This window comes from Lagopus leucura, unplaced genomic scaffold, assembly GCF_019238085.1.
Source record: "Lagopus leucura isolate 7727_CA_CO unplaced genomic scaffold, USGS_WTPT01 Super-Scaffold_100008, whole genome shotgun sequence".
Lineage (NCBI taxonomy): Eukaryota > Metazoa > Chordata > Aves > Galliformes > Phasianidae > Lagopus > Lagopus leucura.
This window is the reverse complement of record NW_024962265.1, coordinates 8,602,585-8,629,441: the sequence shown is the minus strand read 5'-3', so window position 1 is coordinate 8,629,441 and position 26,857 is coordinate 8,602,585. Positions and strand designations below refer to the sequence as shown.

Genomic DNA, 26,857 nt, shown 5'->3' with positions numbered 1-26,857 from the left:
TGATGATGCTTAGGCTGTTCAGCCTTATTTGTAAAGTGAATCCCAGCATGAATCCACTTCTTTTTTCATTTTTACCTGTTTTCAATTTTAACTGAGTTGCCCCTCAAAGAGTCATTCCATATTAACACTTCCATTTCATGTATACAATATACATATTCCACAGGAATTTGGGAAAAGCCAAGTTCTCTTATAAAAATATTTCTATTTTAATGTAATTTCTATTATGTGCACAGAATTAGTTAAACAGGAGAAGCAGGATATCTCATTTGTAGTTAAATTAATTTCATTCTGATAGTCAATAAATACACTGGAGGATTTATCATCTAACATACACTCTGTTTTCAATGCCAGATTTTATCTTTCAAAATAGTAAGTAGTATTTTTAACGTTTTCTCAGTTATAAAGACTTACCTTTTAATGGATAAGATTTCCATAAAATTTAGTGAATGTACTGTGTTAAATTATGTATTACTTGCCTACTGTTATTAAAAAATAATAGCATTCAGTACTTACAATCAAAGTTTTAAAAGGAGCTATAAACATAAGGGGAGAGGGAATAGGCAGAGCAGATAAATTACTCAGATGAAAGAAATGGTTGTTTTTTCTCTTTCTATCTTAAGTGTAAATTCTTCTACACTGCTTCCCAGACATCATCTGTTTCCAAAACAACTCATTACTAAATACAACAAAGTAGACAGGAACCTTTAACAGGAATGAAATCTGCCAGCCTGCAGAATGGTCTGAGCCTTCTCAGACTGGCAAAACAAGACAACACAAGTTGGTTAATAAAGATGGGTAATGGGTGTCACCTCAGATGATGCAGTGTACCATTTTAAGGATTCTAAATAAGGCCAATAAGGCCAAGTGCAAGGTGATGCACTTGGGTCAGGACAATCCCAGTTACTTATACAAACCAAGGGAAGACCTCCATGAGAGCAGCCCTACGGAGAAGGACTTGGGGGACCTGGTGGACAAGAAGCTGGACATGAACCAGCGTGCGCCTGCAGCCCAAAAGGCCAACTGTGTTCTGGGATGCATTAAAAAAGGGGTGGCCAGTAGGGAGAGGGTGGTGATTGTTCCCCTCTCCTCAGCTCTTGCGAGGCCCCATCTAGAATACTGCATCCAGTCCTGGGGACCCCAGCACAGGAAGGACATGGAGCACTTGGAGCGGGTACAGGAGAGGGCCACTAAGATGATCAGAGGGCTGGAGCACCTCTCCTATGAAAAAAGGTTGAGGGAACTGGGCTTGTTTAGCTTGGAGAAAAGAAGGCACCGAGAGACTCACTGTGGCCTTCTAGTACTTGAAGGAAGCATATAAACAGGAGAGGGAAAGGCTGTTTACAAGGGTGAATAGCAATAGGACAAGGGGGAATGGTTTAAAACTAAGACAGGGGAGATTTAGGTTGGATATTAGGAGAAAATTTTTCACACAGAGGGTGGTGGCACACTGGAACAGGTTGCCCAAAGAGATTGTGGATGTCCCATCCCTGGAGACACTCAAGACCAGGCAGGATGTGGCCCTGGGCAGCCTGGTCTCATGGTTGGCGACCCTGCACTTAGCAGAGGGGTTAAAACTAGATGATCCTTGTGGTCCTTTTCAACCCAGGCCATTCTATGATGATGATTTTCATTGGAACTGCGGATGGCTTGTTACTTCAGAGGAACTACAGTGTTCCTGCGCGTGTAACTTTAAGAAGCCTGAGCCAGATTTGAGCATTAACTCAATGGGTACATTTCTAATTTTCTTTTCAATTTTAAAGCTAATTATTTAACCCTGAGTATTGGGTCACACCTGCTGAGATCTTTGTTCCATCAGAGGTTAGACTTTAATGACAGTTTGAAAAAAGAGAAGACAACAGAATTATTTACATCAAAGATCCAACCATGCCACTACCCTTCCTGCAGATTTCTTACTGGAACATACAAGACCCCAACATGCATTCAGGCATATGACAATAAACCACAAGAGTGCCCTTATGATGTCCCAGGTTCCAAAGCGATATCAAAAGGGATTGCAGTGAACGTAATGTCTACTTTATTACGTTGGCTTCCGATGTTAGAGGAGGATATTGGTGGTATGGCAGTAGTGATTGAACCTTCCCACCATTATTCCATTACATTCTGTTGTAGTGTGACAGATAGCAACAGAGGGGCAGACTGACAAAATGGCATTAGACATGGAAGTGTGTATGGAGCAACAGTGTGTAAGTGAATTCCTCCATGCAGAAACAATTGCACCCAGATGTTTATTGCTGAACGCTTATGGAGACCAATGAGTGGATGTGTGCACAGTGAGGCAGTGGATGGTGCATTTCTGCAGTGGTGACAGTGGGGCACCTCCACAGATTTTTATTTAGTTATTTATTATTTATTTTATGAGCATGGCATACATTCTCTTGTTCATTGCTGGCAAAAATGCATAGCTACTGATGGTGACTATGCTGAAATAGAGTTTTGTAGCTGAGAATTTGCACTACTAAATAGTGTTGTTGTGGTTTTATATCTGTTGCAGTTTCCAGGAGAATAAAAAGACATTGCTTTTGGAGTCACCTGCGTACTTACTGTTAACTCTAAATGTTCTTACTGGGAGAACAGAGTACTATTTTTAAGCTGATTAAGCCATTGAGATCAGTAACAATACTGTTCTTAGAAAATGAGTTTATTATTTTTTGCTTTTTCCTCTCTCCATGGTATTTGTGAAGACAAAAATATATATATTTATATTTATATATATATATATTTATAATCAGAAAAGAACCCGAATTCTTTTTGTGGGTTAAATATATATATAATTTTCATTTTAACAGTCCAAGAATATAGATTGGAAAAGGTTTCATCATGGTCATTGTTTATAGATCACATGAAAAATTTTCATACAGAGAATATTCACTGCCACGAACATTAAGAAACATCACTTACTACATAACATTGTTTATATTACCTGTTCTGATTACATCTCTGACAGATAACATCTTCAAACACAAAATCCTCTTTAAATCTGGGATACTATGCCTTTTCTACCCTTCCCAACTCCTCCCTGTCCTTCATCTGAAATAATTCTTTCCTTTCTGTAGCCCTAATAAATTATTTTGAACATGAAATATTTTATATTCCCAAGTACCCTTCCACATAATTTTATAGCGATCAGTAGACTAAAAAGCACTTCTGTAGTTCCCTTGGCAGTTCTATTAGATTAGATCCATTAGCATACTCACATATAAACATTACATTTTGAGCTCTCTCTGTTCATAATACATGACTCTTAAGATGCTGTTCTTTCTTGTTGCCCAAAACGATTCTATGGATTTGGATTTCTCAGTTTTCCTGTAGCTCAGTTTTAAAGCCCTCTCTCCCTTTTTTTTTTTTTTTAATTATACATTAACTCATCACATGTTCTATATTCCTGACCCTGGTGTCTCAACATACTTAATTACATTATAGGCAACCATCTCACTCCTGTTCAGTATTCTAAACAGCTTCACTGAGTTTTAAATGCACAAAATGGTCGTTGTCACACAATTCATTTCTAGCTTCTGCAGTTGTGATCCTGTGCTTGGTTACTAAAAATAGAGCTGCTTCCAACTACCTGAGCTGGAAAGCTAATTACTGAGCTGGTAAACAGTGCTCCTCCCTGTTGAGCAAACAGCAGAATAAGGAGTCTGTTAATGCATTAGAGCACAACATGGTCCTGTGGGTCTGAAATCTATCAAGTGTCATTTATTTAATCATCTGAAGCTTTTTGCTTCATGGATAAATTGCATTTAAGTAAATGACTATTTGACTGTTGGAGCAACAAATCAGAGGGAAAAGGAACAATCGGCTCCTTTTACGTAAAGGTATTCTAGCTTAATTCTCAGCTCGCACAAACCAATGCAATTTCACTGAAGTAAATAGCATATTGCTTAGATCAGGTAAAAGTCTAGTTCTCTTATTTCCTGCAGAAGAGAGGCTATCAAAAGTCTGTTTGCAATGGACTAAAGAAATTTTGCAAGTTAAAGTTATATACAAGCAAGAGCAGGTAACTCACTATAACAAAGCGCATTCTCTGCTTTAAAGTACTTGCAGCCTTGTCTGCAGCACAACCATGCACTGCCTAGAGGACAGAAGTTCCTCAGGTAGAAGTGACCACAGAGTATAGATTCTCCTCTGCATCCATCCATGTCTCCATGCTTAGTCAGACTGATTCTTTCCATACAGCTCAATACAAGCTTTGTTAGGGACAAGCTTTGAACCAACAAACACTCAATAAAATCCATCCTGTTTTCAGCTGTTACTAAGGCAACAATATATAGATAATATATAAGCAGCTGTTACAATCACTGTGATTTAGCTGTGACTCTACAACAAGACTATAAAGCACCCATTACATCTGTACACATTCTGGGACCAGGAAGGAACACAACCTATAACAATTTTTCTCTTTGAATTCAGAAAATAGGAATAAAAAAGTTAAGCATAAAACCAGACCAGACCAAACCAAATGTTTTTTTTTAAAAAAAAAAAAAAAAGTTTCTATTTATCCTTCCTAAGTCTCCAAAAATAACAAGTAAATTTAAGCCTCCAAGACTGTATTCAACACATAAGAAAATAGTTTTCTGAAGGATAAGAGTATGCTAGTGAGCATAAAATATTTGGTCATCATTATGTTATACAATAGCCATATACCATATGCAATGCATGTATGGATAGTGTTGCTCTCTGACATAAAATACATTATTTGCACAGATCATGTGGGAGAGGAGAGGATGAGCTCCTTCTTCTGTCTCCCATCTACATGAAATGAAAGTCAAGCTGTCTTCAGCCAAGCAAGTTGCTCTCAAAGAAGAGAGGTTTACCAATTTTTAGAAAAAGAAGAATGAAAACTGTGGACAGGGGTGGAAATTTGTAGTACAAGAAAGAAGAAAATGCAACAAGGAAAGAAAAAAAAAAGAAAAGAAAGGGCTAAGGAAGTCAGACTACAGAAAAACATTATTATTCCAAAAAGTTGAAACGGGAAGAATCCTCTGGTAATAACAGGGATTGGAGAAAGGAAACAGAAGACCACCTTTCTCATCTCTAGCAGAAATACACAGAAGAGAAATCTGCAAACAACCATGCTGTCCCAACACCATCAAGCCTAAATCAATGCTAAGGAAGTCAACTCATGTACGAGGACTTGCATAGTTGTCATTTCTGCACATTTCACCAGAATGTACACGTCTTGTTTCTGTGGTATTCTGTGTATGCATAGATTTTTTGTATTTAAAACCTAAGATGGAGAGTGTGTGCGCACAGGGAGCAAAACGTTGGACAGTGATGTAAGAATTTGTGTGCATTTGATGGCTTTCATGGCAGAAGCAACAATTTAATGGAATCCTGTCTTTCAGTCACTGTATCTTTTTGCGTTTTCAGGCCTTTGTTTGTGACCTAAATGACTACTTTGGACAGTAATCAACATATTTTTGAGATAGATAAAATGTTCTTACTATGGTAGGAAAAACATCTTTCCACTGATACACCTTTCCACGTTCAAGAAATTAATCCAACAAAAAAGCGAATGTACAACAGAAGTAGAAGGGAAAATACTGCTTATTTCTCCCCAGAATTTGCTCTCACCTTAGGGCAGAGATGTTATAACCTTTAGCCCAGGGAGCATTTCTAATTCATTCATTCAGATTTCAAAAACAACACCAATAGCTACTTTTCCCATGAGCCACACAGACCAACTTACAAATTTAAATTACAAATATTTTTACGTTATCTGCATTTGTCAAGTCACCAACTTCATACAGAAAGCCTCCATCTTTCCATTAAGCCAGTATAAATTTTCCAGTCCCCTCAACATTTATAAAAACAATTATAAAAAATAAAGGAAGGAGGGTAAAAACATAGAATCTGAGTAATCTGTTGAAAATAAGCTTAATTCTGTAAACAGAAGTTGGCCCTGCTGGATCTCTCTTGAGCAACCACGGAAAAGGCACCTTCAAATTCTCAGTCCTCAATGAATGAAGCAACTTTAGAACCTTACACATTTAACCACACAGGTAACCTTCTTAATGAGCACAACAGCGTATACAAAGTCTCCAGAGACAGAATGAGGTTAACTGAGCAAGCCTATCAAACTGGGGAAGAAGGGGAATAACTAAGCACTAATATATTCTTTCATTCTGCAATTGCCTGAATCAGGAACATGGATTTAATGAGGAAGCATACGTGTTAACATAAAATACTGAAGCAATACAAAGACACTTTATCACATGATGGACTAGAAAGTACAGAAGTTTGCTGTACAATAGTAGAACCAATTTTAGATTGGGTAATAAACTATCTGCTCATGCCTTATCAAAAACTATCAACCAGCCACACCACACTCTATTAATATGCAAAAAACTCACTGGAACTCTGACTGCAGACCACGTTTCATACAATGCAGATATTTAATTTTAAAAAGCCACAGAATAAACATTTACATTTTTCCTTAACAAATCAACAGCTAAAGAACCGACACCCCAGCACAGGGAACTTGCTGACAGAAACACAGTAAATACAGACTGTATCGCCTTACCTCAGCTATGTGTGGCATTGGGTTAAATCCACAAAGGTTACACACAACTTTCTTGCACTCCGTACATGTATTAAAGTTGGGAGGATCCTTAGAACCAATATTTAGTCCAGTTTTACAAAGGGGACAGGACACCTTAGGCTGGCTGGCTTTTTCCTGTTCTGACAGCTCAGCAGGTTTCTTAGCTTCAGCAGCCTGAGACTTGCTATCTTTAGCCAAACTAGTTTTCTTCTCTAAATCAGATCCCTTAGTCGTTAAAGTGTTATCCACAGTCATTGGTTCCAATTTTTCACTTGCCACAGGCTTGGTTTCTTTCTTTGTAGGAGCAGCTTTTGGAAGGGGCTGAGCCTGAGTGGCCTCTTTGGGAGGTGGCTGAGAGGCTGGAGGCTGTGAAGAAGGCTGGGACTGCTTTGCAGCAGGTGGAGTGGGGCCTGATGTCTGTGAGCCTGGCTGACCAGCTGTGGAAATTAAACTTGAGGCCTGGCTGAAGATTGAAGCTCCAAAACCAAAAAGTTTCCCAGTAACTGTTTCCTGTGGTGTTGTAGGCTGAGGCTTAGGAGCATCAGTGATGCCTCCAAGATTAAGGCTGAAACGCCTGGATTGCTCAGGAGTTTTCTGAGGCTGCTGAGGTTGAGCTGCTGTCTGTGCTGACATAGGTCTGGGACCTGTCCCTGCCTGAGGGCCTTTGGGAGTTGATTTGGTGTCAGGTTTTGGGGCTGGCTTTGTTTGTACCTTCTTAGGATCATCTTTCACCTGTGCTGGCTCAACGGGCTTCTGAGCTTTAGCATCTGGTTTAGCCCCAGACTGAGATGCAAGCTTGGGATCTGATTTCTGCCGAGACACTTGTGGAAGTGGTTTAGAATCTGGTTTGTCCCCAGCTGGATGTGTGTCTGCTGGTGTCTTGGTAGTCTCTGGCTTTGGGGAATCTGTCACTTTCTGTTGAGCTGATGGAAGCCGTGGATCTGCCAAATCCTGCTTCATGCCCAGTGCTGCAGAGGTAGGCACAGTATCCGTTGTAGGCTTCTGTATGCTGGGTTGGTTTTGCTTCTCTTCAGCCTGCACTGGTTTGGCCTGATCAGACTTTGGAGTAGAATCTATTTGCTGGCCAGTGTCAGAAGGCTCAGCGTAGGTTTGCTTTGATTTTACAGGAGGAGACTCAGGCATGGATGGTTGCTTTTTCTGTGGTACAGGCTTTTTAGAGTCTGCTTGCTGCAAAGGATCAGGTTTTGGGGAACCATCCTTCTTTTGACCTGGCTGTGACTGAGGGGAAGGTTTAGCTGTTGAAGCTGGAATTGATGTCTTCTGTTTGGGTGGAGGCAATTGTGGCCCAGGACCGAGACCTGATGCTAGGTCCCCACCTAATGCTCTTTGCATCTGGCAATTTAAACAGAGCCATTCTTTAATCTGCAAGAAAAAAATAATAATTTTAAAGGTATTATAATTTAGCTAAGACAATGTTAATAAAGTGAACATATTAACGGCTTATATTAATGCATAGCTTGTTGCAATATTTCAGAATTTTCTTTAAAAAGGGAGAAATATTACTACTAAAACTGTTTTGCAATTAAAATGCTCAGCTGTTTCTTTTGTGTTATTCTTCACATCCCTGTGATTTGAGCAATCATACAGCCCATGCTTCTAATGACTTCCCATTCAGTTTACACACAGTTTAATACCAGTGGATTAAAACCTAGCAGAATGAAAAAATACTCTGAAATTTCACGGGGCCCAGCAGTGAGTCATTTACAGCAATGATTTGCCAGAAGAGGAAAAAGAAAGAAGAGCCAGATTCTGCTAAAATAGTTTGACAAGTCGAGTCTGAAGATAGCAAACAACAATCCTAATTAAAACAAAGAAAATGCATAATTATCTTTAAGTGTGCAACTATCAAGCTCTCCACATAGCTTATGGTTTTGGTAATTTATTACAGGCACCCATATTAGCAATGTACGCGTATCCAGTGAATTAGGCACAGAAGTGAGTTAATAGACACTATATGTGATAGAGACCCACATTTTACCACCAGTTTCAGAGGGCAAGCCTTCATTTAGAATCAGTAAGGGGCTTTGTCTAAGCACTGATGTTGGGAACCATAATGATTTTTCCCAAAATTCATTTATAATTAGAAGTTCCTATGGATTACTGGGTTACTAGGATTTTTTTCTCTTTCCCAAAATGTATTATATGAGAGGGATGCCTATTTTCTACTTAATACCAAAAATAAAAAATTAAATAAAAATATATAAATAAAAAACAAAAGTAAAAAAAAATCCCTAGGCAGCCAACCCTTCCTTTGCGTTTGCAAAGTCTCACAATCTGAGGAAGCATCAAACATGTTAAAGCAACACGTGGCCAGGAAGTATCACGTGCTATTTTCCACATCTTCCATTGCTAGCAGAAACTTTATAGGCAGCAAAAATGCCATTCAATATGGCATGGAGTCCCATGGGCCTGCAAGTAGATACCTAATCCACTCATCTGCAGCCCTACTTCTGTTCTTTAGTCTGTATATGAAATTCAGCGTACCAGCTATGATATTTGCATGCACCATTAGAACAGAGGAAAGCTGCAATTAGGAGAACACAGAAGACTTTGCCCCTAAGGGTGAAGATTTCTGGATCCTGTTTCTTACTCTGGTCTGAAATCTCTCCCATAACATAGGATGAATTTGGAGATTATATATATAGGATGTATTTTGTCTGTGTAATATCAGAGTTCATAGAAAAAAATATGTAATGGAATGGAATGAGGCATACATTCATTCTTTTGTCATGTCTTACCAGCCTGACATTTTTCAGCAGCAAAAATTAATGAACATTTGGATATAGTTCCCTAAAACAGTTACTCCAATTATTCTGATAAACATGGTATATACACACTCTGAATGAGCTCACTAATACTAACAGATTCACAGAGATGTACGATTCTGGCCCCAGCTGCAAGTTTACAGTAATTAAGCCACTATTCATAATAATACTGCTTTTATCTTCCATTCTCAGTACTTTTTTTTTTTTTTTTTTTTTTTTTTACAATTGTTTTAACAGTTTTCTTATCTACGTGCAACCCAGACAGCAAATTGATGTTAAAAGGTAAAGCCAACTGAAACAAAACTGCAGCACTTGTTTCAGCTCTGCTCTGAATTGCTGAAGGAATTCACTACTGCACAGAGGACCTAAGCAATGATGACATTTAGCTCAACACTGATGTTGTTTGATTGGTGGTCAGTTCCCAAACAAACCCTCTGTCCAAGGGAGAATTTCAGCAGTCATAAGTCTTAATTAAAAGATCTGATTTTAGACATCAATAATCTAATTTAATTATATAGATTTTGCTACAATTTCTGGATGTATTCTTTAGCGTTTTCTTGAAGGTTTAGTTTTAATTAAAGACCAGACTCTAGTCACCAACTCTGAATATCCACGTTGGCTGTCACAGAGTTCTGGCTTTGATAGGGTGGCTCACATTTTCTGTATTAGGGTAGTGGACTCCACAGTGCAAAAAGAAGACTCCATGAGAATTTTTTAATGTACCTGAGCAAAGCAGGTCTTTTCCCACTAACCACAGATCTTTTACTGATATCTGACAATGCATTTTGCATAGTGATTCACTTGTATTTGAAGGGAAGAACTTGATGTTACGAGAGGCTTAGAGCTGCTACTGTTCCCTCGCTTCTTTCTGCCATCTCCACTTGTGGGTTTTTGTTGTTTGTTTGCCTGTTTTTTTTTTTGTTTGTTTGTTCGCTTTTTAAATGAAAGTGCTGCACTCTAAGGTAAGAGCCAGCCCTTTCTGAGTATTAAATATATTCTGTGTGTTCTGTTCCATTTTTCAGTGAAACCATGGGTTAACAGGTAGCTTATCTGCTCCCACTCAGAAGCTGAGTCTTCCAGTAAATTTGATTTTAAGTCTCTGTGAAACCTTCAAAGACTCAAAAATAGCTGCAGGTTTGAGTGAGGCTACAGAAGAAGTAGTCTGAATATTTCTTATGTTTTAAGTGATCAAATTCAGACACATTTACAAGCATTTAGGTTTCAACAGATCAATCTGACCATAACATCTAACTGGAGTCTAAACAAAAATAAATTCTGTGCTACATTTTTCAACAAAATTTGTGCAGAAGACAAAACTTGCAATCTCTAAAATGTTTTGTTGTTGTTGTTATTTGTTTTGTCTTAATATATCTGTATGCACATTTATGCAAACACACTCAGTATTAAAAGTGAAGCCTTTAAAAGTTAAAATGATTTCATTATTATCATAGCTGGGCTTCCAAATGGAAAATGTAGGAAGTTTTACTCCATTGTATTATTTTTTCTTAAATCTTTCTAGTTTAGATACAGAACTCCTCCCGTGCATCTCAGTGGGAGGAATTAAGTGCCAAACCCCTCTATTCATAATAGCTTATACACAACACCTCCAAACATACAAACCTGTACAGATTTTAGTTCTGTGACTGGAGCTGCAGGTGTTTAGAATGAAGTGCACTACATGATACCTTTTTGTAACAAACACCAGCCTGTCCTCTACTGCAATTACAGAGATTTTTACAAGCTTCAGCAGGAGCAGGCTTCTGTTAAACACAGATTGACTTTGAGGGTTATTGTGCTTGATGCAAAACTTTGTAAAACTTAGTAAAGTACTAATGCTTATCTATCCGTAAAGGTCTCACTGGACAGCAGTTCTTTCTATGTATTTCTCATCTCTCTACCTAGAATTAAAAGGCAAAACTTTCCATGACAAAACACACAAGCTTTTGTTATTCCTGTCTACGTACAAAAGAGATTATCCTTTGATGCTGAGAATTCTATGCTGCCTATTTTTATACTTTAGGTGGGGTTTTATCTTTCAGAAGAAATCCATTAGTAATTTCCTTCACCCTGAGAACCATGCCATCAAGTGTCATGACTAGGATTGCAAATGTGACAAACTTCACATTGCATTTTTTTTCCAGATTTAAAACACTGAATACAGAAAGTGCTACCTTGCTTTCCAGCTCAGTGATGTGGAAGCTATGTGCTCTCAAAACAACAAACAAGTTGCTAATATATATTTCATGCATTATCATCCATAACATCTAAAAATTTTAAAAGCTTTGTTTTACTGGTTGGGAGCAGCAAATGAATTTATTAATGATATTTTACTAACTGGAGCCCACTCCCTTCTGCTAAAGTGTTCAGATTTGTTCTAACTACGAAACATAAGCAAAAACAATGTGAAAACTGTCAGAGTGCAAGTACATTGATTGGCATGCTCAGTTTCTTTTCTTGCAGATGATCTAGGGGAGGAAGAGAATCCAGCTTGATTCAAAGATTCCACATATACAATGAGAGAGATATTTTTTTTGTACACACTTTACATAAAAGTTACTGGCACACTATCCATATGAAGCTCTTGGAAGCCATTTTAACAGTTGTTTTGCAGAACAGAGCTGCGTTCTAAGGCAACGCATCTCATTATCATTTAAACTGACCACTTGACACTATAAAAAGAAACTCTAAAATATGCATAAAATATTAAGATCTCTTTACATCACCACAGAAACACAAAGATTTATAGAGGTTTCACACTGGCAAGAAGATGGAAAGGGACTTTGTTTACAGTGCCCAAATCTGCCCCAATTCTTTATAAAAAAAATTATGCTTCTAGTCTGGAAACATATCAGCTTATTTGGTACCTGACAACTTCAGAGAGAAGGAAAGTAAGGAATCCAGATTTGGCTCTCAGCAGACATTTTTGACAAGATGATTTGAAAAACATGAAAAATGAAAACACTTGAGCCCATGACTTTATGCAGCTTCAAGTGAGGCAGAAGAATACTGTAAGAGAGAAGAAACTAGACCAGAAGATCCTGTTCTGAACAAAAAACAGCTGCTACCACAAAACAACATAAATTTGTATTTCAACATACAACTGGAAAGGTCTTCTAAGCAAGACTGAGCAATTCTGGAAAGAAAAGGTCTCCTACACCATCCCTCCATAAGATCTCAGCAACTCACAATAATCATGGTGAAATAAACATGTAACTATTGTATATTATGCAACTTATACTCATTGGAGGCAAGAGTTAATCACTGAAAAATAAATATTTATCTTCCTTTCAGATACCAGCTGTAAGAGGTGACTGAGAAGCTTACGAAGAAACACCAACTCAAAATGCTGACAAAAACAGTGCTAGGTTCATCTGCAGCATGTTCCTCAGGTATCAGTTCCACAAACTAGTAGTGGTTATGAACACTGTTGCATGCACCTAAGCCAATGTTCAAACAAACTTTTAAAAATTAGTCATTTTCAAAGGCCATTTTAAATGTTACTTTCAACTCAAAGTTGTTCTAAAATGTAGATTAATTGTATTATGCAGTTATCACAATCCTATCATACTCTGATATTCTGCTTAAATTACTAATGCAAAAAGCTATGGTTTGCATATGAAGTATGGGTGTTTGGAGAACTATTATTCTATGGCCTATGTAGTTAGAACCATAAAATAGCCAACATAATCCTTTGGACAATTTTTTTTTTAACACCAGTATTTCAAAATCTCTGAAAGTGAGTTTTTACAGTCAAGCATGTGTTTAAGCCACCTGATGCATCAAACAAAAAAAAAGAAGTTTTAATGCAGTTCAGGCACTGCATCACTCATCACTGCAATAAGTGCTGATTACTTTCATTAATTGCATCTAGATTCAATATAATAGAAATACATAAATGATAAGCAAAGAATAGAACTGCAATTCAGGAGTGCAGCAAAGAGAAGGTTAACAAAGTTCATCTATGCTGCAGAATCATCTGAGGGCGTACAGCGGGGATCTGAGTGGGGATTATACTGTCTGCTGGGAGCAGGGTTGGGCCATGCTTCCTGCCCAGTGATTACCCAGCAAACAGCATCCCCACATCACATGGCCTAACATAGTAGTAAATTACAGTTGCTGAGCAACAGTAATCCTGGTGCAGATGGCTCACTGCAGTTGACATCTTTAGCTATGCAGATTAATTTATTATTTACTTGTGTTAAAAACTGGACAGGACAGTTATCTGGGCTAGTGAGGAAACACTGCAATATATTGTGGAACATTGGCAAGCTGAAAAAACATGGATGAAATATTTGTCCTATGTAGCTGTGTGCTTCTTCCTATGTTCTGACTCTTTCCTAAAATAACAACAAAAAACAACCATGGCATCAACACCATTAATACACCTAATCATAAATACAAAACAGCAATGTAAGCAAGCAGTATTCTCAAAGAGAAATTATGTGGGGGTATGTTTAAGAGTATTCCACACACAGTATTCTGTTCTAGGGACAGAAGTAAAAGAATGATACCAACTTCATTTCATCCCCAAAATTGCAGTGTCAGTAGTACTCTTTGAAGCAACACAAGTATTTCACCCAAACGTATGCCAAATTTTTATAATCTTTAAAAGACTACCAACTAAACAAAGCTTGATCAGAGGGTAGATTCAGACAATGTGAATCCAGACTAAACTCCATCCTCTTTTACAGAATACCTCTAGCTTTACTTTGCAATAGTTAGGAGTGGATATCTAAATTAATAATTTGAGAAGTTATTTTCTCTTTTCAAAACAAAACATGAAAAAAAAAACCCAAAAGTTTATACTTTGTGACCTGCTACTATTCAAAGTCACAGCAAATCCCTTTCTGTTTATATCTCATTTCCAGGCCATGTTGCATCCTGGTTCATGCATCCTACTACAACACAGCTGTGCCTACACTAAACTGCATGAAATATGTGAATTCAAACAGTAACTTTCTTCACTATCATGTTATCTGCAAAGATTTAGCACAGTCATTTTTCTTATCTCTGTTATAAGTATAAGCAAAATTCATCTGAATTCACCACAGGAATAACAGACATATTCCTTAAGTAGTGCTTTAAATTATTACATATGCATTTCCCTGTAAACGCTAATAATAATAACTGAGGAAAATGAATGCCCGTCTGTGTAAATTCTCTTTAGTTCCTGAACACATTTCATGTCCAAGCATTTACTACTGCTTAGGATACTTGGAGATGTAGCACATTAATAAAACCAGATAACAAAAATAATTGTGAGCATCCGAACCAAATTATTATACTCTTAAGTTACCAATGGATGCAGTAGGATTGTACATAAAAATGGCTTCAGAAAGAAAAAGGAAAATATCAAGAGTGTAGTACCTGGATCAACTGATAGGGAAATTTCCTAGCTCTACTGAAAGGAGAAAAATATTGACACCATCACTTCCCCTCCACTCAAGAAACAAACAAAAAAAATGTTTTCATACTTCATGTTGAAATGGGTAAGGAGGAATGGGGAGACAGAGGGGGAGCAAGACCAGTGAAACATTCTATGTGGTCCAAAATCAGGCAGTGTAGGCAAGGCAGTTCATGAGGGACAGGCTTGTCTGTACAGAGGTTGCAGTTTGTGATGACACTTCATCCTGTGGGTAAGGATGAAGGGACAAGCAAATAAAGTCATTGTGGGAGTCTTCCAGAAGCCATTAGCTAGGATGACACCAATACTCCCCAAGGCAATAAACATGCAACCAAGCTACCAGAGTTCAAGAAGCATTTGGACAACACTTCAGACATATGGTTTAGAAATTTGGGTGGTCCTAGATGGAGCCAGGAGTTGGACTCTAAGATCCTTATCAGTCCCTTCCAATTTGGGTTATTCTATGATTCTTACTTGTTCACAGTTTAAAACCTACCTCAGTTATCAAACATATGCACTGGTCACTTAGGTTTATCTGTAACACTTTGTACTTTTTTGCCTAGCTTCATCAGAAAACAAATGTTTAACCGAATGGATAGTCTCTCAGATGGCCCTGCTCATTTCAGAAAGCCTACTCCTGATTCAGATCATCTACTCAACTGAATCCTTTTAAATTTAGTGCTGGCTTCTGATGGTAATAGCTGATAGGAATGATTTTAGGAAAACAGATTTTTTTTTTTAATTAAAAATTATCATCATGCAATAAAATTAATACACCTTCCACAAGTACGTAAAAGAAAAAAGGCACAGAGTACCAATCAATAAACCTGTTTATATAATTTTCCCCAGCACTTTATGCAACTGTTGCTAGGCACTCGTGCCATGGTGATGAGTGAGGTACAAATACCTAGACAGATTAGTGAGATGTTACTGAACACATTATGTATGGCGTATTTTCTCTCTGGACTGCTGTGCAAAACCAAGATACAGTCTATTCCTCTTCCCTAGGGGGACAGCAATGTCAGATGGTTCAGAAAAATGGTTCAAAGGATCTGACCTTGTGGCAGTAAAGTATCACTTTCTGCTCAGAGTTCCATAGTTCTCCTTAATGAGTAAAAAGAGACCTAGTGCATGTACTACTGCATCTTATACAGACAATGAAAAAGGTGAATACAAATACAAAAAACCTCAGCACTTTCCACAATGGTTTGGCAATGCATGTAAATATTTTCTGAGAGAGTTTGTAAACCTTACTCTATTCCTACCAGAATCAGCTGGTATATTCCATATACTGAATATAGAAACTTCAAAAGATTTACTCTGGAAAATTAATCCACTCTGCTAGTTGCAAAGACAAAACTACCCTGTAAAACTTATAAGATGTCAAGGAATTTAAGGTGGTAGTTCAAGCAGCTGTATAGAGGAAAATGTCAAAAAAGATGTAATGTCAATCTTTCTCTAAATAAATGCCTTTTATTCTCTCACCTCTGCTTTGAAAGTATTTTTCTAAGACACAAAAACAAAAACAATAAAAATAGAAGCTAAAAAGGGCATGGAAAGGGCAACAACACAGAATTACAGAATCATGAAACTTGGCAAAAAAGATAGCAGGGTAAGTAAAAATGTAACAGTAAGAGAAGATAAAGTCAGTAACTGTGTGAGAAAGAGAAAGACTTTTGTTCAGTAACATTTCAGAAGGATTCAAAGAGTAACCAAAAGAGAAGACACCATAGTCAAGAGAATTGACAGCTAAGACAAAATTATGGGTTTTGTGCTAGACAGGAAGAAATGTGTGAATTATAAGGAACAAACTTTTGTTAATAAATCTAAATATTCAATGGAGAAACGTTTGAGAATATTTCAAGCAGGAACCTTTGCAGATGAAGCGATTCAAATTTTCTTATCTGCCAGAACAGGTCCTATTACTTCACTCCAACTGTTTAATAACACAGTCAGATGTGATTTTCATTGCACTTCACTGAAGATAGGAGCAGGACACCCACAAGGAAGTTTCACCAAGACAGCTGGTGGTGCAGAGCTTAGCAAATGAGAAGAATCTGAGTGGGAGTTAGGAGATTAGAAGTAATAGCTGAATAAATTAGATGTCCAATACCTCCATTTACTAAAATGCTTTCATCATGAAATAAATGCATATCCTGTGTTTATTTCAATGTGTAATATGAAATGCAAATTTGCTTTTACATATGTATGTAATCAGTTAGTCTTAAATGCAGCTGTATTTATTGTTTTATAGCCCTGAATTTCACACACAGAATATCCACTTCAAAAACTAGTAGCTTCACAGAATTTACTTTGAGATCTTCTTACATAAACACCCTTTCTTTCTCTTTCTTCAGGTCCACTTCACTTAAACATACCAAACTTGTCAATCATGTCAATCATTTCCACAGAACATCTGAAGTTCCTGAAAGAAGCTGAGCTCAGAGCTCTGAGAGACCACAAGAAATCACTGAGGAAATAGAAATCAGCATCCAGAAATAAATCTAAGAAATTTTGGTCTAAAAAACATTGCTTTCTTAAAAAACGTTCCTCTGCAATGTGGTAACATTACTTTTTCGTAACATAATAAATCTTTTTTTCCACTTTCTCCAGAATGACATGCTGGGCAATAGAGTTTCAGGTTTAAGGTAATATGGGTATTTTTTCCCCCTATATCATATATAATTGATAATACAATCTCCAAGTCTGTTTGCAGCTGCTCTGACATTTCTGCACTGGGCTGTTCAAGACATCTTTCTCACAGTCCAGTAGATCTGCAATCTCAATTCTGAATTTCACTAAATTCCAAGAAGAGAATATACATTGCTAAACAATTCAGTGTGCTACACGAATCTTTCAGGTTTAACTTTGACAGTTTTAACAACAAATCAACAAATAATTACCAGCCATGGAAAACTACCTCTTTGTTACCAGACACCAACCTAAAAACATCACTAATAAACATACACTGAAATGCAATCTAACACAACAGTAGTATTCTTAAATCACTGCAGAACACATCAAACAAGAGGTGCCGTGAAGGTGTGCAGTCTCCATCAATACTCAAAATACTCAAAACTGGACAGGACACACTCCCAAACTATCTGCTTTAGGTGATCTGTTTTTAGCAGGAAGTTGGACTACACAACCTCTGGCCCCCAGTAACCTTAGTGATGCTTCAATTCTGTGATTTGAAATCTAGGGATACTTGTCAGACTGAAAATAATGTCTGTACTTTTCTTCCTATTGCCATCTGTTTGGGTATTAATTTAGCTGAACAGAAGGCAAAAGCAAACTCCCCAAGCCCCCCTTCTGGCTGCTTTGTAACTACTTAGTCTTTACCATCAGGTCAATTTCTATAAACTCATAAAATTCCTGCTATTGGGGAAAAACAAAGCAAACAGAAAAAACCTGTATCACAAAATGAAAATTAGAGTATCAGGATGTATAAGCGGACATTCAAGAAATAAGATATCAGATCTTCATATGAAGTCTTAGTCCTGTGCACAGCAAGTAAAGTCCATATATATGTATGGGCACATAAATCAAGCCAGTGCAAATATATCAGGCTAAGGCGAGTTCATTTAAAGTACTAATATTGGTTTCTACACCATTTCTATGCTACATAATTACAGCTAGAATAGTAATCAAAGTTAGAAATAGTCCACAGAGATCCCTTAGCATCACACAAGAATGAAGTAACCTGAGTATCACAGAGTCAAACTTCATAACTCAGGCTTTCAGCTAATGAACACCAATGTAGTTACAAAGCAAATCCACCCCAAGTCCTTTTCTGAAACCCACAGTGGACCTATGAACGTAGTCATTTTCATATTCAATTGTTTATTTAGTTATTTACATATTTTACTTTTTAGTACTTTATGTATTTAGAATGTATTAGCACATGACTATTGTCTGATTTTAAACAAAGAAAAGGATTAATGTCAAATCAAGCAAAATTTTTAAGAATTCACAGTAGTGTTCCCCTTTTTTATATGAAAAAAACTGAGAACATATTCCTAAATACTATACAAACAGTGACCTTCCTTTTCATTGTACCGTTACATTCTTTTTCATCTTTTTACAGTAAGGGTGACAGCACTGGAGCAGGTTGCCCAGAGAGATTGCAGAGTCTCTTTCTATGGAGGTATTCAGGACCCATCTGGATGCCCATCTGTGCAACCTATTGTAAGGTACCTGCTTTAGTGAAGGGGTTGGACTTGATGATCTCTTGAGATCCCTTACAACCCCTTTAATTCTGTGATCCCCTCTTGTAGGCATTTTCCTGAATAGCATGATTATTTCTCTGAACTCATTAAGGCCTTAAATGGTCATTATAATACACTGTAGCAAATCTGATGTTTCGGCATAATGAAGGGAAACTTAATTTTGTGCTCTGGTAATGAACATCAGTTTAAAAGTTACTCACCTCTGTAATATGAGGGTTAGGATTAAATCCACACAGACTGCAGACTACAGTATGACACTGTGTGCATGTGTTGTAATTGGCCTTCTCTGGCGTGTGCAGCAGCAGCTCAGTGGTAGTGCAAAGAGGACAAAAGGTTTTCTTTGGGGTGGATTCCACAGGCTGGGCTGTGCTGTCTTGCTTTTGCTGTGAGGGCTTTTCAGACCCTGGTTGCTGGCCTGGTGGCTTGGTAAGTCCTGGTTGTTGCGCTAAGGATTTTGTGGCACCTGCAGTCTGAGAAGATGGTTTTGTGGGCCCTGCCTGTGGTGGTGCTTGTTTCACAGGCCCTGTTTGCTGCAGAGGTGGCTTCCCAGGTCCAGGCTGCAGTGGTTGTTTTGCAGGTCCTGTCTGCTGAGCAGTTGGCTTTTCAGATCCAGGTTGCTGTTTAGGAGGCCCTGCTTGCTGGGCAGATGGCTTTACAGGACCTCCTTGCCTTGCCGGCTGTTGAGATGGTTGTTTTACAGGTCCTGACTGTTGTGATGATGGTTTTGTGGGAGGTGGTGCCTGGGATGATGTTTTAGCACTATCTGGTTGCTGTGGCAATGGCTTTGTTGGGCCTGCTGAAGTTTTTGCAGAAGTTTGTTGCTGACCAGGCTTTGTTGGTTCTGATTGTTGGAGTTGAGATTTCTGTGGTCCACGTGGCTGAGGTGGTTGTTTCGTTTGTTCAACCTTAGAGTCTCCTGGGTGACTTGGGCCTGGTTTCTGAACTTGCTTTGGTTCCCCAGGTTGCTGCTGCTGAGGCACTGGTTTGGAAGACTCAGTTTGCTGAGGGGTAGGTTTGACAGGTCCTTGTTGACGAACTAGCTTTGGAGACTGTTGTTGAGATGAATGTTTTGCAAGACTCCTCTGGTCCTCAGGTTTCCCTTGCTCTTTCTGGGTAACCTTTTGTTTCCTACCAACTTCTTCATGGGCTGCATCTGAATCTGATATCAAATCAAAAGGATTGAATTTATTCACAACTGAAGTGACTGCGCTCAATGGATTGGCTTCTGAAAGAAAACTGGGCATCATACTTGGCTTCTGATCTTCTTTAAAATCAGTCCTGGACTTTGATTCCCTTAGACTTATAGACGAGGGACTCCGTCCAGGTGCTCGTTGTTCTGTCTTCAGCACATCTACTGTTCTGCTTTTACTTAAACCTGGTCCTGGATCTGGAGGCTTACCTGCTTGCCTTGGATGGTGGGTTGTATCAAGATCAGGATGCCTGCAGAAAGGAAGTGAAATAAATTAAAACAACGCAAGCTATTGGGGAAAAAAAATAGTTAAAATAATCTGCATCTGTGCCCCTAGAAATGCTTAGGTAACAATGTGAAGATCCTCAGGTGCTCAAGCATCTCCAGTTCCAAGATTTACAACATATTGCATATAATAAGTATTTAAATAAAAATTATTGTTCTTTAAGGGCTTACGCAAGTATTAATTCACAGACTGACTTAAAAAAAAATCTCATACAGCAACTGTGTTTAACCAGATAATTTTCTCTTCAGAATGATGAAGAATTCAGAACTCCTATTTCACCTAAATCCAAACTATTAACTTTCCACTCCAGCCGTTGGGATACAAACGTGGGGAGACAAAGACAACCAAAAGAAACATGTTGGAAAATTAGCAGATCAAAGCAGAGACATACGCACAAAAAAAAAACCACATATTAGTAACTGCTTATGTACTTAGATTCTGGCTATTTGTGCAAAGTTTTGATATATTTACAATGTATCGTAGAGCAAGGATTAAAACTCCTAAAAATCCAGGTACACTCAGAAGTAGGCAGGTTTTTTTTCTCTGTTTTTGGCAGGGAAATATTTTCACTACCACCTATCCACTCATTACTCAGAATATTCCAACCAGATGAAACAGATGACAGTACACAGAGTATGTATCAAAGCTTTCTTTTTTCAAATAGAGCTATCAAAGAGCCTCCTTCCAGCATCACTCCAAAAATTCACATTGCCCATCAATAATAAAACTATTTTTTAACAGTTAGACTTTGCTTTGTTTTCATAAAGGATAAAAGAAGGCTAAGAAAATAGGAACCAAAGTCAAGATCACATTGTTATATGCAGCAAGGTATTCTATTTGTTGCTATACTCAATTGCAGCTTGAGGACATCATAGTGCATGCAGTGCTGTTGCCACAGGATGTAGTAAAATATTCTATTCACTGCTATCACTGTGCTTTTGCTGGAAGATATGTTATTCCTTCAGTGTTGCAACTATAAAATTTTCAGTTTTTACTTTGAGAGATCCACTTAACTGTGAACTTGTTTTTGAAGACACTACATTTCTTTTGGGGTGTCCATACCAAACCAATCACTTTTTAGATTTAATCCATTCCATGAGCAAACTGTGCAGTAACTTTTTATTATTATTATTTCTATTAAGATTTTTAGCAGAAGGCTACACAATGATATATACTGGATACAGTGAAGACTGTATTTTACACTGTTAATGTTACAATGGACTTATTATTACTGATGATTAATATTTTGAGTTTTCATTGCCTACCTAATAATGGTAAAATACTAATGGCTAAGTAGTAGCAATTTCTACAATTGTTAATTCTCTCATGTGATTTGATCATAATCTCTTATGTTTGTTTGGTGTTTGGTTCTTTTAGGGTGGTTTTTTTGTTTGTTTGGTTGGTTTTTTTGTTTGTTTGTTCTTGTTTGTTTTTTGAAAATTAAAAATTTTCACATGGAATTGTATTTTCAGATTTCCACACCTCCATTTACTCTTTTCCACTTCTTGAAAAATTCTTGGCATTAAATCGGAGAAGTTTACAATCTCAATGTGCAACTCGAGAAATGGAGAAGGTGTATTTCCACTGACATTAGTAAAAGATTGTTAGCTCATTATTCATGATGAGGATAATTCACAGAAGTCCAGTGATAATTTAATTCCACTAGACATTTGGCATTTTTGCTATGTAGAAAATACAACTGTAAAGTTTAATTAGAACCCAGGCAGGTCTTTTTTTTTTTTTTTTTCCTTGCAATTTAGATAAGCACTCTAGACTTATCTGAATAAGTACTACTTGCTAAGTGAAATAATTTCAACTATTGTATCAGTAGTACTCTGGTACACTTCTAGCATTCACATCTGGAATTGCTGAAAAGAATCAGTCAGCAATGCAAAACAGACAGGAGAAAAAAAAAAAAATGGAAAAGGATCAACAGTATTTAATCAACAGTTTTAATAAATTCAGGTCAGGAAACATGGAACCACAGCCAAACCTTACAGTGTGAAAGTGGAAGAAGGAAATAACTGTTTATAAAAATTGAACTAGGACATTAACAAGAATAAATAACTGTCAGTTCCTATTGGCATGGAGTTCTCATTCAGCTTTCATTTTTATCAAAATAATGTGATCCATAAATTTCCACTTGTTCAGATGTCAGAACTTAAAATGAGATTACAACCCATGAATCTACTGAATTAAAAAAAAAAAAAAAAAATCTGGTGCTGCTGTATTCTCCAGAACAGACTTGTCTTGCTTTTCTACATAGCAGTATTTCTAAGTGATGGAGACAGAGTGTGCTTAACTAATGGAAGAAAAAGCCTTGAAAAGACAAGCTTCCTGAGAAACATTACCTCTGTCAAAAGCCAGGACTTAATCTCTTTAGTTTTAGGTAGTCAGAAATTGAAGCCTTGTTTTCTAATACCATTTTACAACCAACAGGCAGCTCAATGACAGACATTGAACAATTTTAATGAAACTGCAGAATTAGAAATTCTATAGAAAAAAAAAATATATATATATATTTCAGAAGTTTTTGGGTTTTTTTTTAAACCTTCTGATCCATAAAAAAAAAAAAATCACCATTAGTCCAAATCCAACAAACAAAATCATCTTATTCTTCCTCACCTAATTCCTTCATTTTCATCGCTATGTTTCTCCTCACTTGGCCTTGATTTACAGAGCTCATCTTTATTCATTTAAATGAGTTTTATAGGCAAACCAAAGCTTAATTTGTAGTTAAGCAAAAGTTTCAGCAGAAGACTATTGGTCCAGTTCCTTATGCCATAACCATAAAAACTGTTTTAAAAGACATGTCCTAGAAGCACTCACTGGTATAAATAATTTTAAAGAGAAGTAAAATTACTTCACACAAGATATGTACAAGCTTATGCATAGCTCTGGAAACTTATTTCTTTTTACTGAGTTTAAAAAATGATTTCATTAACAAAAATACAAGTTTCTGTTGGAAATTATGTCAGACTGGTTTTTTTAGAAGCGTGACATTCAATAAGGGCTTCTCAGAATTTTCTCTCCAAATACATTTGACTTTTTGTTATTGTACAGTGTAAGCAACTTAAAGAATTGAAACAAACAACACAACAGCGATCTACTCAAAATAAAAACAGTTGCATTAGATGGTTCATATATTCAGTCTGGTCACTTGTTCCTTGCAGATGACATGGAACAAGTGGAACAGTTCCTCAGCTAGTGGACACAGACATAGTTACAAGACCATTCAATGAAGGCAGAACAAACAGAACAAGCATACAAATTAATTAAAAAAAAATAAAAAAAATAAAAAAAATCGACCTAAACTACACTTCCTGAACTAGATTTTTTTTTTTTTTTTTTTTTTTTTTAAGATGGGCAGTAGAATGGAATGGCTTCTATAGGTACTAAGCATTACGAAATGTGCCTGGAATCAATAGAATAAAATATTGAAAAAAATCATCCACACTAGGAGTTCACTTTGGCAGAGGACAGGAAGCGTTTAAAATAGAAAATAATTATCAGTATCTCAGGTAAACTGAATAACAGATAATATTAAAATTTTAAAAATCCAGTTAACAAGATGGGAAAGAAGAATTAAAAAAAAAAACAAAACAAAAAAAACCCACGAGACAACCTATTAGAGACACTGGCAAAACACATGGTTATATAAATTAGATGTTTTAAATATCCTTTTTTTTTTTTTTTTTTTTTTTTTTTTTAATTCCTCTTTTGATCACTACTTCAATCACTTAATGCTTGGATTGGCATAGCCACACTAGAGGAAAGAAAAAAAAAAAAACAAAAAACTGTTGGCAACAGCACTTGTAGGCCACTGTTAAAGAAGCATTGTCCATGCAGACTTTAAAAAAAAGTTTGTAGCTAGGGAATCTAAGCTTCAGCAGGTTAATTCTTTATTTGAGTTAAAAGACTGGACTCCAAGTGGTTTAATCAAGTTCTTAGTAATCACTCCCAACATTACTAGCAAATTCCAGCAGCAAAGACAAGTATACAAGACAAGCAAGTGAAGTCATAAGAGCAGAGACAAGCAGTAACCTCATTACATTATAACAGGCACAAAGATACTATGATAGAAATCACTACAAATCCCCAAGGGAAGCTAGATGACAGGCTACTGCACTGACTTAGGAGTTAAAATGCCAATTTTACCAAAAAGCAAAGAGGCAGTACTTCACAAATACAAACTGTCTTTACTTTAAATAGAAAGAATGGTACATTAATGATGGTACACTTTAAGTAGAGATTGAAAGTACAGAAAGTACAGCACTAATATGAGGCAAAGAGTTTCCAATATGATAAAAAGTGTTTGTAGGAAAGTAGAAATTCACAAATGCAGAAATATTCACATTTTAGCCTATTCTATAGTCCCCCAGGGATATTTATTTTGGAATATTAGTGTTGGGAAAAAAAAAAAAAAAAAAAAAAAAAAAAAAAAAAAAAAAAAAAAAAAACAACAAAAAAAAAACCAAAAAAAAACAAAAAAAACCTTTGTCTTTATACCTAAGCTGTACACAGAAGAAAATTTTAAGCTTTGTTTCAACAGAACTGATCTGTAAGATTTTTTTTTTTTTTTTTCAGCCTACTAACATCTATGGAAGCTGGGCAAAGCCCGGAAATACACAGAAAATTAAATTCTACATAGTTTTATCACCTGCTTAATATGCAAGATGACTTGATTCCCAACTAAAATATAAATATTAATGTTCGGTATAATCCCGGTTACTTCAGTACTTTATCCAACAATGATCATGATTCCACTAACCTGAATTATCATCTAAAATTCATTTATCTAAACCTGATGTTATACAGGCTCGACAAGAACGGTTTTGCACGGCAAAGGAGGTTGCTCCATAACCCCCTCTCGACAAACAGCCCATCCAGCCGCAAAGACGGAGGGCGAGACGCCGGGCCCGGAGCACGAGAAGGCAGCGAGTTCAGGACCACGGACAGCGGCACGGGCCGAGCCGCGAGAACTGGGCGAGGAAGGGCAGCACAGGGCATCACAACCCGAGCCAGCTTGTTGCACCTCGGGCAGCGCATTTACCCTGGGATAAGGACGGAGAGGGGAAGGGAACGACCTAGTCTTCGCAGATGCATAATAAGGGAAAGTCACCAGCACCCAGATCGCCGAATTCTGCAGCAATCAATTTAAACCTGTTCTCCTGCCTTCCTTTTCCCCTCAAGAAAACCAGAGGGAAAATAAAGGGGAAAAGAATGACTGGTACAGTCCTCAATCCATGACTATTTAATGAAGCCAAATGAGAGATGCAGAGGTTAAGAACTGGAGGACTAATGGATAGCAAATGCATTATGCCCAAAAGCTTTGAAAGATTCAACAAGAACCCCCTTTCCCGTAGAGAGATGCTTACAAAACCCATCAGGAGAACTCTCCTGCCTGCTCCATGAGCTGTGGGGCAACCCGACTCCCTGAGGCACGCATACATCCAGAAAACCCAAACGCTGCCCGCATATCTCCCCCTACCCAGACACAGAACGGTGCCGACGGGAGGGGAGAGGGCGCAGCCCACCGAATATTATTAGATACCAACGTCGATATTATTAGAAACCAGCGGAGTGCGAAAAGCAGCGGAGTGTGGGCTCCATCCGAGCGCTCGTGCAGCCGCCCCCTTCCCTCCCTCGCTGCCTCCCTCCCTCCGCCAGCAGAACGCGGGGCCGATGCCGCGGGCCCGGATCGCACCGCGCCCCACCGCGAGGAGACGGAGAAAGGGGGAAGGGAAAAGCGGGAGAAGGGCGATTTTCCGTGCGTGCCTTTGCATGGGAGGCGGCTCCGCGCCGGCGAGGTTCCCTCTGGGCAGCCCCTGCGCCCTTGACATGACAGCGGCGATCTGCCTCCTCTCCTCCTCGCTCAGCTGGCTCAGGTCCGCCTCCACGCCGGCCGGCACCAGGCTCTGCGAAGGGGCCGCGGAGCTGCCGCCATCCCCGGCCGCCGCCGCCCCTTCGAGCCCTTCGCCTCCTTCCAAGCTCGCCTCGTTGCCCATGGCCGCCGCGGCTGCCCGCTCTCCCCTCGGCAGCAAAGCGGGCGGAGGGCCACGCTCTTCGGCTGGTGCTCAAAGCTCCGCGGCCGCCACCACGGCCCCGCGCGGCGGCGGCGGCGGCGGCGGCAGCAGCAGCAGCGGTAGGAGCAAAAGCAACAGCAGGAGGAAAAGGAGGAAGAGGCGCGGCGGGGCCGGGCTCGATGCCTACTGCCAGGGAGGAGCGGCGCCACCACCCGCGCACCGCGCCGCACTCCACCGCCCCACGCAGCGCATGCTCCGGGCGGCTCCCCCCGCGCACACACCGCGCACACCACGCCCCGCCCTGCCCCGCGCCGCGGCCTTTAAAGCCACCGCGGACCTCAGCAGCGGTCTGCTCAGAGCGCGGGCTGTGGGAGG

At 38.5% G+C, this 26,857-nt stretch overlaps 1 protein-coding gene across 1 annotated transcript in view; it reads right to left on the bottom strand.

Annotated features, from left to right (window-relative positions):
• The window catches only part of PCLO (piccolo presynaptic cytomatrix protein), a 319,356-nt gene extending 292,892 nt beyond the window's left edge, over window positions 1–26,464 (bottom strand). The window contains exons 1-3 of the mRNA XM_042872716.1: window positions 26,235–26,464; window positions 19,182–20,421; window positions 6,545–7,945 (exon numbers count right to left, since the gene is read on the bottom strand). Coding sequence (XP_042728650.1) covers window positions 6,545–7,945; window positions 19,182–20,421; window positions 26,235–26,464 — 2,871 coding nt within the window. The remainder of the gene's footprint in view (window positions 1–6,544; window positions 7,946–19,181; window positions 20,422–26,234) is intronic.
• Window positions 26,465–26,857: the final 393 nt, after the last annotated feature.